Source organism: Neovison vison, chromosome X, assembly GCF_020171115.1.
Source record: "Neovison vison isolate M4711 chromosome X, ASM_NN_V1, whole genome shotgun sequence".
NCBI lineage: Eukaryota > Metazoa > Chordata > Mammalia > Carnivora > Mustelidae > Neogale > Neogale vison.
In genome coordinates, this window is record NC_058105.1 from 89,435,746 (window position 1) to 89,447,372 (window position 11,627).

Consider the following 11,627-nt stretch of genomic DNA (forward strand, 5'->3'; position numbering starts at 1 on the left):
TGTCCTCAACTCATCTGGTCCCTGTTTGTGGGGAAGAGCCTTGGGGAGGGGGAAGGGGAGCTGGAAGGCCTCAGCCCTCCTGAAGGGCCAGCAGAGCCCTGCAGACTAACAACATGAAATTCCTGTGGCAGAAGCCAATATTCCCCACCTCAGCTCCCCCACTTGCGTCCCCATCACTGCTCACCTCAACTCCTGTGAGGCCTTGTGACTAGTCCCCCTGCTTCTACCCCGGCACCCCCCTCCAAGTCTGTTCTTTTCACAGTACCTGGAGGGGTCCTCTTCCAACCAAATGGGATCGCATCCCTCCTCCGCTCATTCGGGTGACTCACCTCTCACTCAGGAAAAGCCCAAGTCCTCACTTTGGCCACAGAGCTCTCCAGGATCAGGCCTGTCTGACTTCATCGCCTACCATACTCTGGTCCAGCCACACCTGCCTCTTCAGTGAGCCCTCTGGCACACTCCAGCCTCAGTGCCTTTGCACTCACTGCCTTTCCTCTCTCCCCCACCCCGCAGCTCTCTCTCACTTCATTCGGGTCTTTGTTTCAATTTCACTACCAGGAATGTCGTTGTCTCTCATCACAGCACCAAAAACAGTATAATCTTCTGCTCCTATGCCCTTATGTCCTGCCGTCCCAGCACAGGCCATGATATATTTTTGCCTACCCACCACCTGCCATTGATTACGAGCCCCACGAAGGCAGGCACTTCTGTCCGTTGAGGGCACGGCTCTACCGCCCCTCAGTGCCTAGAACAGTTCTGGTACCCAACAGGTGCTCAATCATGTCTGTCCAATGCCAGACTGAGCCAAACACTTACAGGGGGGCCCGTGACGGGGAGGCATTCAATGACCGGTTGCTAAGTGAGGAAATTGATGCCTGAAGGTGCGAGCAAGGGAGCGAACCCTGTGCCAGCTCGGGTGCTAGAGCCACCCCCCACCCCCCACCCCAGCAGACCTGGGAGCCAGCCACAGGCACAACCACAGGAACTTTATTTACAAACACAAGGCTGGAGTGGGAGATGGGTGGGCAGGTGACCCGGCAGGACCTACTTCTGCTCCCGCCTCCAGACGATGACCATGCCGCTGGCGTCGCTGGAAGCCAGCAGACTCTCATCACAGTTGAAGCTCACGTCCAGCACGGGGGCGCTGTGGCCCTGAAGCTTGTTGACGGCAGCCTTGGCGGCCCGCTCCACATCGAAGAAGTGCACACACATGTCCTCACTGCCGGTCACTGCCCAGGGTAGGGGGAGGAGGGGGTGGCATTGGGAGTTGGTGGCAGAGGCAGCAGGGTGCCCTGGGAGGGACAGTCCCTGGACCTGGGTCACCTGGCTGTTTTAGTCCCATGTCCAGAGTGTGAGGTCTCTGAGCTGTTGGGGGTTGGGGGGGGGTAGACTGTGTCTCACGTTGAGAGGTTCCTGGACTCTTGGGGGTCTTTGTTCAACGCGGGAGGCTGCTGGGGTGAGAGCTCTCAAGGCCCGTAAAGTCCGGGCACCAGAGGGCCGTGGTGTCCATCCCTGCCCCGCTCTAAGCCACCCAGACACCCCGAACTCTGCGGGACTCACCCACGCAGGCCCCCTGGCGGAAGGACATAAGGGGGCAGAAGATGCTGCGCACAGGGTGCGAGCTCTGCTCAATGGGGAAGCTTCTCTTCAGCTGCAGCGTCCCCTCGTTGTCCACCACCCTGAGGGAAGGATGGCAGTGGGTCAGGGCGTCGCCTCAGCTCTGGCCGGCAGTGAACAGGGGGTGAGGGGGTGGTGGGCAATGGTTTGTGTCCCCACCCCCAGGCCCGAGTTCTTTCCAAGGCTCACGAGGTCTGGTTTTGAGGCGACTGCGTAAACCTATCAAGCAGGGCTGGCACGTGCATTCTTGAGGGTCTGGAAGCTACCTGGGAAGCTACCTGGTGGTGGAAATGGGGAGCCTAGGCAGCGCAGTTCGCTGGCTTCTCTTTCTAAGAGACCTTGGTGGTTAAGATGGGCACAATGAGGGGACAGGGCCCACCAAACTGGACACCCCCCATGCCGCGGGAAACGAAGGGGCCATTCCAAAGAATGGATGAGCCAAAGGCACTGCAGGGTTCCAAAAGCATCCTCTGGTGAGGAGCGCGAGATGTGGGAGAGGATGGAGGAGGAGCCTGCTTCCATGAAAAGACCCTCCCTCTGAAAAGTGGGGAATGGGGGCACACACCCGCCTCGGATTACAAGGGGAGAACAAAACAGGAAGGTGCACACAGAGTCATTGGCCGAGATGGCAGAAGAGGGAGGAAGGAAGGGAGAGGATGGGGGGGAAGAGCCCTGCATTTGGGAGTATGCCTAAATTAAGAATTACACATACGACTATGTGCGTGTGTGAATTTCTTTTTTTTTTTTTTTAAAAAGCAGAAAAACAAAAGAGTACAAAAGGAAACATCTTGCGGGGCGGTGCCTTTCAGGCCTGGCTGGACATTGCTGGAGGAGCTTTTCAGTACACCAACACGCCCAGTTCTGCCGCAGGGCTTCTGAAATCACTGGCCTGGAGTGGGGCCTGGCCATGATTCTGTGAAGCCCTCCAGGTCATTCTGGCGTGCAGCCCAGGCTGAGAACTGCGTTTGGGTAATGTGTCATAGGTGAGCGGGAATAGTAAATTCCTCCACTCAAAAACACCAAAAAGGAAAAAGAGAAAAAAAAGGGAAGGAACGGAGGGAGGGAAAGAGGAAGGAAGAAAAGGCCACTGCTCTGAGAGGGCTCTAGCCTATTTTATGCCTCAGGCGGCTCATCTGTGAAATGGGAACGATCACAGGCCCCTCCTCACAGCGCTGTTCTGAGGATTAAGTGGAGTGCTAGGTATGAGGCACTCCCCCAGGGCCTGGTGGCAGCCCTCCCTCCGTCAGCACCAGCTACTTCCGCCACCACTCTTCCCACTGACAGCCGGCATCATCGTCAGGAGACCTGACTTCCCTGCTCACTCAAATTAACCTGATGGAGGAGACAGGCTCTCAGGCCCTAGCCACGCCAGTCCGATGGTGGCAGCAGGCCCCGCCTCTCCCGGCGGCCTGGAAGGGGAGGACCCACCTGTAGAGCAGCAGCTTGTTCAGGCAAGCGTTGATGAGCAGCGAGGGGTCCCGGGCCTCGCGGCTGACCCAGGAGCGCGCGGAGATGCTGGTCACGGGGCTCCCCTCATGCACCACCAGTCGCTTGGCTTTGGTCAGCTTCCCTGGAACGACGGAGGGAGAGGGGGCACAAGTAAGAGGCTGTGTGCTGGGATGGTGGCAGCCCGAATACCCCAGATGCAGGCCTGGGGCTGGCCTACCTGTGGCCATGTCGAAGAGGAAGGAGAAAACACTGCCACGGTCATCGCCTGCCCAGAGCAGCCGGCCAGGGGCATCGAAGGACAGAGCGAGGACCCGGCCTGTCAGCTTGCTGGAGCCCCCCTTCACTTTCTTGCCCGTGGAGATGTTCATGACGTGCACGTTGTGCTTGGCATTCCCCACCTGTCGGGGAGACCAAGCACACCACACACTGCATTCAGCCCGTCCCTCCTTGGGTCTGACCACGACAGAGCTGCTGTCGATGGCACTGGCTGGTTCCTACTGGAATCTAACCCTGGGGCGGCAGCAGCGGGGAGACTGGGAGGTGACCGAGGTCTGTGATCCTTCAGAGCCAGAGCCAGCCCCTCTTGCCATCTAACCAGGATGGGCAGCTGCCCCTTAGCATGCCCCCCAACCCTGTGAATTGCAAACCACAGGGCCATCCCAGGCTGGTAAGGACAGCCGGTCTGCCTCCTGACTGGTCCTCACCAGAGACTTGACCACACTGGGGCCAGAGCTGCAGCTGAAGGAACCCCAGAATGCAACAGGCTCACTCAGCGGGTCCCCTCTCTGCCACTCGGGGCCTGGTCAGATTTTCACTTCCTTTCCCTGCCCTCTGACTCTCAGTCCTGGGGTGAGACCGCAGTGGAGCTGTGCCACTGGGAGGAGCCCAGTCTTCCGACTAGCCATCCTGCCCCCCAACCAGTGGCCCCCATGGCTGGAGAAGAGCGGCCCTGCTATTGATGGGACCGGAGGGGTACCAGAGCCGGGACTCTGGCTCCGGACCGGTCCCCCCTGGTGTCTGTCACAGCAAGCCAACCCAATGTCAAGCACAGCGGCCCGGTTCTGACCTATTTCCCTCTGAGTCCGACCGCATGGACAACTGTGATGAGGGACTGGAGGGGAACCCCCTCCCCCCACACCCATACTGACTCCCCGGGACAGCTCTCCAGGCCCGGCTGCCCCACCCTTGGTGAGCGGCCCCCTGAAGCCTGACCACTGTAAGGTTGTTGTTGACCGGCTGGAAGGTGCAGCAGAGCAGTTCGGCGCTGTCCGGATCAGGAATCTCCCGGATGCAGCGGCCGTCCTCAGAGGCCCAGATGCGCATGGTAGCGTCGAGTGAGGTGGACACGAGGATGTCGTTGGAGAGAGACCAGGCGAAGTCGGAGACACCGCGGGTGTGGCCCCGCAGCACGCGGAGCACTGTGGGCGGGGCGGGCACCAGCTGGCACAGGGAGATGCTGCCGTCCAGGGAGCAGCAGGCCAAGCGGTGCCGGTCATCATTGGCAAAGCGCACCCTTGGGACTGCAATGCCAAGAAGCCGCTGGTGGGACACGGCACACTCGCCAGGCGCTTTCATTTATAAAAGGCTCTGCTGTGTGCACTGGGGGCTGGAACCCACTGAGCTGAGCATGGGGCTTCTGCAAAAGGCTTTCCTTGGCTGAGAATGGGAGTGGGAACCCTAGAAGGCCCTCTGCCAAAAGCTCCCTACACTTTAGCCAGTGTTTTACAGTTACCAACGTTTCGGCGGTTTGCAAAGCCTGCGCTGCCCATTGTGAGGGGATTTCTCTGTAGCCAAGGCTCTAAACTCTTCCAAGCAACTCATGACCCCGGAAGCCTTCTGCAAAGTCCTCTTTTGAGCTGCCGGGCCCTTTTAGAATAGCCCAAGTACTTGAGATCTTGCGGGCCGCTTTACTTTGCAGAGGGCTTGTGGGCTTGGGGAGAGGTTTAGGGATGGCAACTCCTCCTTCGGAGGTGGGCCAGAGACTCTGAGTTCCAGAAGGGGGTGCACTGAGTAGCTGTCCCAGTTTGGGAAAATGAGTGGTGATGGGACCCGGTACCTGCTGGCTTACCTGCCTCATCCACGTGCTGGTCGAAAACATGGTACATGCCCGCAAAGGCGTAGTTCTCACTCAGTGATGTGTCCCCAGCCATGGCACGGCTTGCTTCTGCTGCTGATGTGGGTACCACACTGCCAGGGGGCCTGGGCCCCAACAGGAGTTGGGGGGGGTTAACATGAAGTAGGTGCTAGCATTCAGGCCCTATGGTCCCTCTCCCCCTTACAGGCCCCAGCTCATAACTGCCCCTTGCATACCTGTCCTCATAGACAGCACGGTTCATCTGTGCCTGCAGCTGGTAGGAGCCTCGGCTGACGGAACGGCGGTGCCCACGGGCCCCTAGGGCCCGAGGATCATCCTCAAAATCCTGCAAACGGAAGGTCAGGGTGGGCACATCTTGAAGATGGTCCTCAAGAACGTGTGAGGTCTGGAGTCTTCAAAATATACCCAGAACCAGATCCCTTCTCACCCTACCCACCACCATGACCACTGCCTGTACTACCGGGGTGGCCTCAGCACTAGCTCCCCACTGAGTGGATACTCAATAAATATTCTATGAGGAAAGAATGGACACTTTCCCCCTGAAAACCACTCAGAGCCAGCTCTTGCTTCATTCCAGCCTCAGCTCAACTGTCACCTCCTCGGAGAGGGCTTTCCTGATCATCCCCATCAGAAACAGCTCCCCTCTGTTCCCCACAGGAGTCTCATTTTACCCCCAAGCCTGCTTTACTTTTCCATCTTAGTAAGCCATGTTAATTATTGATTTATCTGGCTTCGCATATCTCTTGACCCATTTATCTTGTTTATTTCCTATTTATCAATATGTTCATCTTGTCTGTTGTCCATTTATTGAGTTATCACGTTATCTTTTTCAAAAAAGATTTTATTTATTTATTTGTCAGAGAGAGAGAGAGAGAGCACACAAGCAGGCAGAGGCGGAGAGAGAAGCAGGCTCCCCACCGAGCAAGAAGCCCGATGCGAGACTCCATCCCAGGACCCTGGGGTCATGACCTGAGCTGAAGGCAGCAGCTTAACCAACTGAGCTACCCAGGCATCCCACGTTATTATCTCTTTCTGCCCTTTGCTTCTCCTAAGAGCCTGGTACAGTGCCTTGCACAGAGCAGGTGCCCGACAAGTGTGCTGAGTGAATGCATATGGACAGGGGTGGTGTGCATGGCAGGCAGTGTGGGGAGGAGCTCACCTCCATGCGGTCTAGGGTAGTTCGGCTGCTGCGCACGATGCTGTTGCTATAGGCACGGGCACTGCCTGGCTCGGAGAGGGGCCCGTATCGCTGGCCCAGCAGCTGCCCACGCAGCCTCAGGTACTGCCGACGCAGCGCTGGGGGGTGCCCAGCCTTGGCATTCTCCCGCAGCAGCTGGCTGCGCCGTCGGATGTACTGTGTCCGAAACTGTGGAAACGTTGGTGTGCGGTACGCGTTGTACCTATGATGGCAGGAGGCAGGACGGGCAGCAGGCACAGGATAGAGGGAATCAATCAGCCCAGGGGACAGGGAAAGAGAGTGAGGTGTGTGGCAGCGAGGGGTCAGGAGGACAAGTGATCAGCAGTGGTGATGGGGGTCCCTCTGGTACTGTGATGAGAGTGGATCTACAGTAATAAAAGGCATGGCGATGAGGTCACTGTGCTGACAATGGAGGCCGTCTGCAGCTTTGCTGGAGTTGGTATGGGGTGACTGAGTCAGTGTAGACAATAGCAGGCGTCAGGGTGACATGGTGATGGGGGGGTCAGTGTGGGCAATGGTGGAAATCAGAATGGGATGGTGATGGGGTCAGATTGGGGAAGTGATGATGGTAAGAGAAGGCTGCGGGGGGGCAATGGTGGGGAATAGGATGTCACCAGCCTGAGCTCCATCATCCCCTTCCAAAGGCTCTGACAGCACAGCCTCTTTGCGCATGCCCAGATCTGGCTGCGTTTTTCCCCGCATGCTCTTTTCGACCCTCTTGCCAGCCATACACGCCCCCACACCCTGCTACTGCGCATGCTCACCTCCGGCATGCCCACGCAGCCGCATAAAACCAGTTCTCCGCCCAGCCTTACTTATCGCCATTGCGCATGCACCACAGTAACTTCCGCTCCCATGGGCTTCGACCCCACGCCTCACCTCGCGTCTACTGCTAAGACCTGCTGCCACACCGCGGCCATTCCCCGGCCTCCTCTTCTGGCGTGTCCGCCCGCGGGAGCCTGCAGGACAAAGGGCCTGGAATGTCAAAGTTTCAAGTGAAGGGATTTAGTTCCGCCCCTTCTGTCAGACGATCTTTGCCGTAGACAACAAGTCCCTCGACGCCGGGACGTCGCGAAATACCACCCGGCAGCTAGCATGGTCATCACCCCAGCCCTGCCCGGCTTTGCCCTTCCCGGGCAGTTCCCGGAAGACTCACAACAGCGATTCAGATCTGATCCCGCCCCTCCCCGGTCACCATAGCGACGCCCCTCCTATCTAGCAATCCTTCTTGGCATTCCCCATCCCCCGCCGCCCTCCGCCTTCCCTTCTCAGGTTCAAGAGCAGAGCCGGGGATCAGAGACCACCTCCGGAGCTGCCTCCGGCTCTTGAGGCCCCCGGGGCGGCCCTGAGACCAGTGTCGCCCTTTCCTTCTGTCTCTCGGCTCCCTCTCTCAGGCTCCAGCAAGATGGCCGCCTACTGCCAGGAAGAGCTGCCAAGCCCAGAGCGAATGGATAGGAATCTTTCCCAGGGCGTGGGAGAACCACGCAAGCGCGCTTTGGGACAGTAGCTTCCGGTACTGGATGGAGGCTCCACCCCTTAAGTTCTACCCACCCACCCCCAATCCCTAATGGCATTTTTTGTATACACAAGAATATCGACCAGGGGCCGGAGAGACGGTCGAGTATGCGAATCACTCCCCCCAAATTAGAAGTACTACTTTCTTTTGAAACCATGGAATAAACAGCATAATCTTGGCTAAGCAAGATTTGAAGCATGGGAGGGACCCCCATCACTACTGCTGATCACTTGTTATACCATCAAAAGTAATCAAACATGCAGAGGTTCCTAGGCTGTTCTCCAGTTCTTAAAGTGATTGATGAGCATCCAGACAACCCTAGGATGAAAGTAGTCTGTTCTGTGGTGGGGGTGTGTGTGGGGTGGAGTTGGATGATCCCAGGAATCTTGGTCTGGGCCTGAGTCTCCAAAGGCAGAAAACATTTAAGTAGGCACAACAGGCTTTGGATCCCAAGAAGTTATCTGAACCATCCTTATTTCAACAGGAAGTTGCAACTCTTAACTGTTTATCTTTTTTTTTTTTAAGTAATCTACATCCAACATGGGGCTCAAATTTACTTCACTGAGATCAGCAGTTGCATGATCTACCAAATGAGCCAGCCAGGTGCCCCTCTATTCATCTTAATGTGGTCAGGATTAAAAGAACTTAAAAAATTGAAATACAAAATCTAGTAGCTTCCCATTGGATCTTAACATCCACTAACTGCCACAATTCTCAAAACTTTTATTTTTCACACTACTTTTTATAACATACATCTAAACAGTTTTTTAAAATCTTATTTGTCAGAGATCGAGAGGGCGCGCACATACACAGGCAGGGGGAGCTGTAGGCGGAGGGAGGAGCAAGCTCCCTGCTAAGCAAGGAGCAGGATGTGGGACCCTATCCCAGGACCCTGGGATCATGACCTGTGCCAAAGGCAGACGCTTAACTGACTGAGCCACCCGGTGTCCCTAATCTGAACAGTTTTAAAGCCACTTGAAATAAGGAGACCCAGTGCGCCTGGGTGGCTCAGTGGATTAAACCCTCTGCCTTGGGCTCAGGTCCTGATCCCAGGGTCCTGGGATGGAGCCCGCATCAGGCTCTCTGCTCAGCAGGGAGCCTACTTCTTTTCCTCTCCCTCTGCCTGCTTCTCTGCCTACTTGTGATCTCCGTCTGTCAAATAAATAAATAAAATCTTAAAAAAAAAAAAAGAAATTAGGAGACACATCCAAAACACGAATTGCACTTTGTGTGTTCTAACAAAAATGGACCACTCTGTTTTGGATCAACAGAGCACCTCCTTTGTCCATGTAACTAAGCTGTGGGTGTCTTTTAAAATTTTTTTAAAAGGTTGTATTTATTAATTTGACAGAGAGAGAGAGAGAGAGAAAGAGTGCATGCACAAGCAGGGGGAGCAGCAGGCATAGGAAGAGGGAGAAGTAGGCTCCCTGCTGAGCAGAGAGCCTGATCCCAGGGTTCGATCCCAGAATCATGACTCCAGCTGAAAGCAGACATTTAACAGTGAAGGTGCCCCTATGTGTGTCTTTTTAAATACCTTCTATTTGATGGTTGCTAAAGAATAAACTGTTTCACTGCACAAACATGTAACCACTAACATTTATTGGCTAATATGCTGGTCACATGGTGAGCTACATGTATTAATCCAGTTAATACTAATAACTGAATGTTCTGGGTCTCCTTACTATCTCCATTTTACAAATGAGGAACACCGAAGCCCAGGGAGTTCAAGGGTGACATTTTATTGAACTGGTCTCCTATTTGAGACCAGCATTGGGTTTATTTTCAAGTATTTTTCTTGCCATAAAGGATGCTATGACCAACTTCTTTCTCATTCACACCTTAACCCTCCCTGGATGGCGCCCTGCCCCTTCATACCACCACTCAGCTTCCAAAGAAACATGGTGGGGAAAAAAGAACAGGAAAGTCAGGGATGCCAGCGACACGTATTCTCTGAACTGCTGGAATTGGTTTTTTGTTGTTGTTGTTTTTACAATATTCTGTATGTTAAAAATTCAAAAATTATTTTTAAAATTTCACTCCTATCATGCTATAAAGATACTAGATAAGACCTAATGATAGGGTTGAGGTAAGTAGGAATGAAATAATGCATAGTAAGTGTTCACAACACCTGTTGTGTGAACGTTTGCTGTTTTTCTGAGGAATTCTACAGTACTTTTCAGAAGGCAGTATAACTTGGCCACTGCTGTAGGCTCTGCCAAATAGGAGCTGTGATCTTGGGAAAATCACTTAATCCCTTTGTAGCTCAGTCTCCTCATCTGAAAAAAATGGCCTCATAGGGTTATACGGAGGACTAAATGAGTTAATACTTGTAAAGTTTAGAGAGCATCTGGAGAAGAGAAAATACCCACTAAAGGTTTTTTAAGACCTTTTCCCCATACAGCTCCATCTGCCAGAGGTTGTTCTGGTGCAGAAATAATGTGAATTAACAACCACAGCCACCTCTTACATTTGTTGTGTTTTGCATTTTTTAAAAGATTTTATTTATTTATTTGACAGGGAGAGAGAGATCACAAGTAGGCAGAGAGGCAGGCCGAGAGAAGGAAGCAAAGCAGAGAGCCCGATGTGGGGCTTGATCCCAGGACCTTGAGACCATGACCTGAGCCAAAGGCAGAGACTTAACCCACTGAGCCACCCAGGGTCCCCATATTTTGCATTTTTCTCTAAAATATTTACACACTCTCACTGGGTTAAACAAGGGGTTTTGAACAAGTTGGTGACAGAAGGCACCTTTCAGTTTGCTGGAGCTTGTCCAGAATGTGGCAGAATTTATTGGCAAGAATGGCGGGCAGGTCAGTGGGTGGGGAAAGGAGGGTCTCAGGTCTGGGGTTATCAGTCATCAGAGGCAGCTTGGGGAGGCTGGGAGTGACCTTGGTTGCAATCATGACATCTAGAGAAAAAAGCTGAAGCCCATGAAGTCCTACTCTAACAGGACCTGGGGCTGTTTTATTGTCAGATTGATAGTTAAGGGTCCTAGACAGAAGAACAAACAGATTTAGACAGAAAAGACTGGAAGCCAGAGCTGTTTGAAGATAACACATCACAGTAAGGACTTGAGTGGTGGGAGAAACAGCCAGGGGCTATGTCTTTCCTGGACTCTTCCTTCCTTCCTTCCTGTGCCTCCTTCCCATTCGACCCCCACCCCTGGCTCCTAGTTTAGAAATGCAAAGGCAAGCACTGGACCACACTGGCTGCAACCACTTTTCATTACTAAGGCTGACACCAAACATGAAGTTGAGTCCCATCCTCTGGGACAAAAGGCAGTGCAATTTGAGGGAAAGCCTGGATGGCTTGGGGTGACAAAGGTAAGCCAAGAATCAAGACCCAAGAGCAAAATGGGAGACATAGAGCTGAGGTGCAACTGGAATCTAGAGTTCTTCTTCTTCTTTTATTTTTAACATTTATTTATTTATTTTTAAAGATTTTATTTATTTATTTGCCAGAGAGACAGAGAGAGACAGCACAGCAGGGGAAGCACCAGGTGGAAGAAGAAATGGGCTCCCTGGTGAGCAGGGAGCCCGACATGGGACCCGATCCCAGGACACCGGGATGGTGACCTGAGCCAAAGGCAGACACTTAACCAACTGAGCTCCCCAAGTGACCGTGGAGTGTAGGGTTCTTATTCACTTATCTCACCCTCAAAGTTTCTTTCTAAACGGGACAAGTGGGGGTTGGGACATAAGGTCATAACTTAAATTTTACCATTTCCTGACAAAAAACATTTGCCTCTGAAG

The 11,627-nt window shown here is 53.7% G+C and overlaps 1 protein-coding gene across 3 annotated transcripts; it reads right to left on the bottom strand.

Annotated features, from left to right (window-relative positions):
- Positions 1 to 965: 965 nt before the first annotated feature.
- WDR13 (WD repeat domain 13) lies at positions 966 to 7,829 on the bottom strand. Of its 3 annotated transcripts, none has more exons than XM_044235071.1 (10): positions 7,664 to 7,829; positions 7,239 to 7,334; positions 6,321 to 6,561; positions 5,377 to 5,486; positions 5,135 to 5,265; positions 4,279 to 4,586; positions 3,284 to 3,464; positions 3,046 to 3,187; positions 1,561 to 1,679; positions 966 to 1,229 (listed from the first exon to the last, which is right to left on the bottom strand). In XM_044235071.1, the coding sequence occupies exons 2-10, from the start codon at positions 7,277 to 7,279 to the stop codon at positions 1,045 to 1,047; spliced, it is 1,458 nt and encodes a 485-aa protein (XP_044091006.1). In that variant the 5' UTR covers positions 7,280 to 7,334; positions 7,664 to 7,829; the 3' UTR covers positions 966 to 1,044. The 3 variants fall into 3 exon arrangements, with proteins under 3 accessions (XP_044091006.1, XP_044091004.1, XP_044091005.1); XM_044235069.1 differs by having other exon boundaries at positions 7,239 to 7,318; positions 7,664 to 7,828; XM_044235070.1 differs by lacking the exon at positions 7,664 to 7,829 and having other exon boundaries at positions 7,239 to 7,624.
- Between the last annotated feature and the right edge of the window lie 3,798 nt (positions 7,830 to 11,627).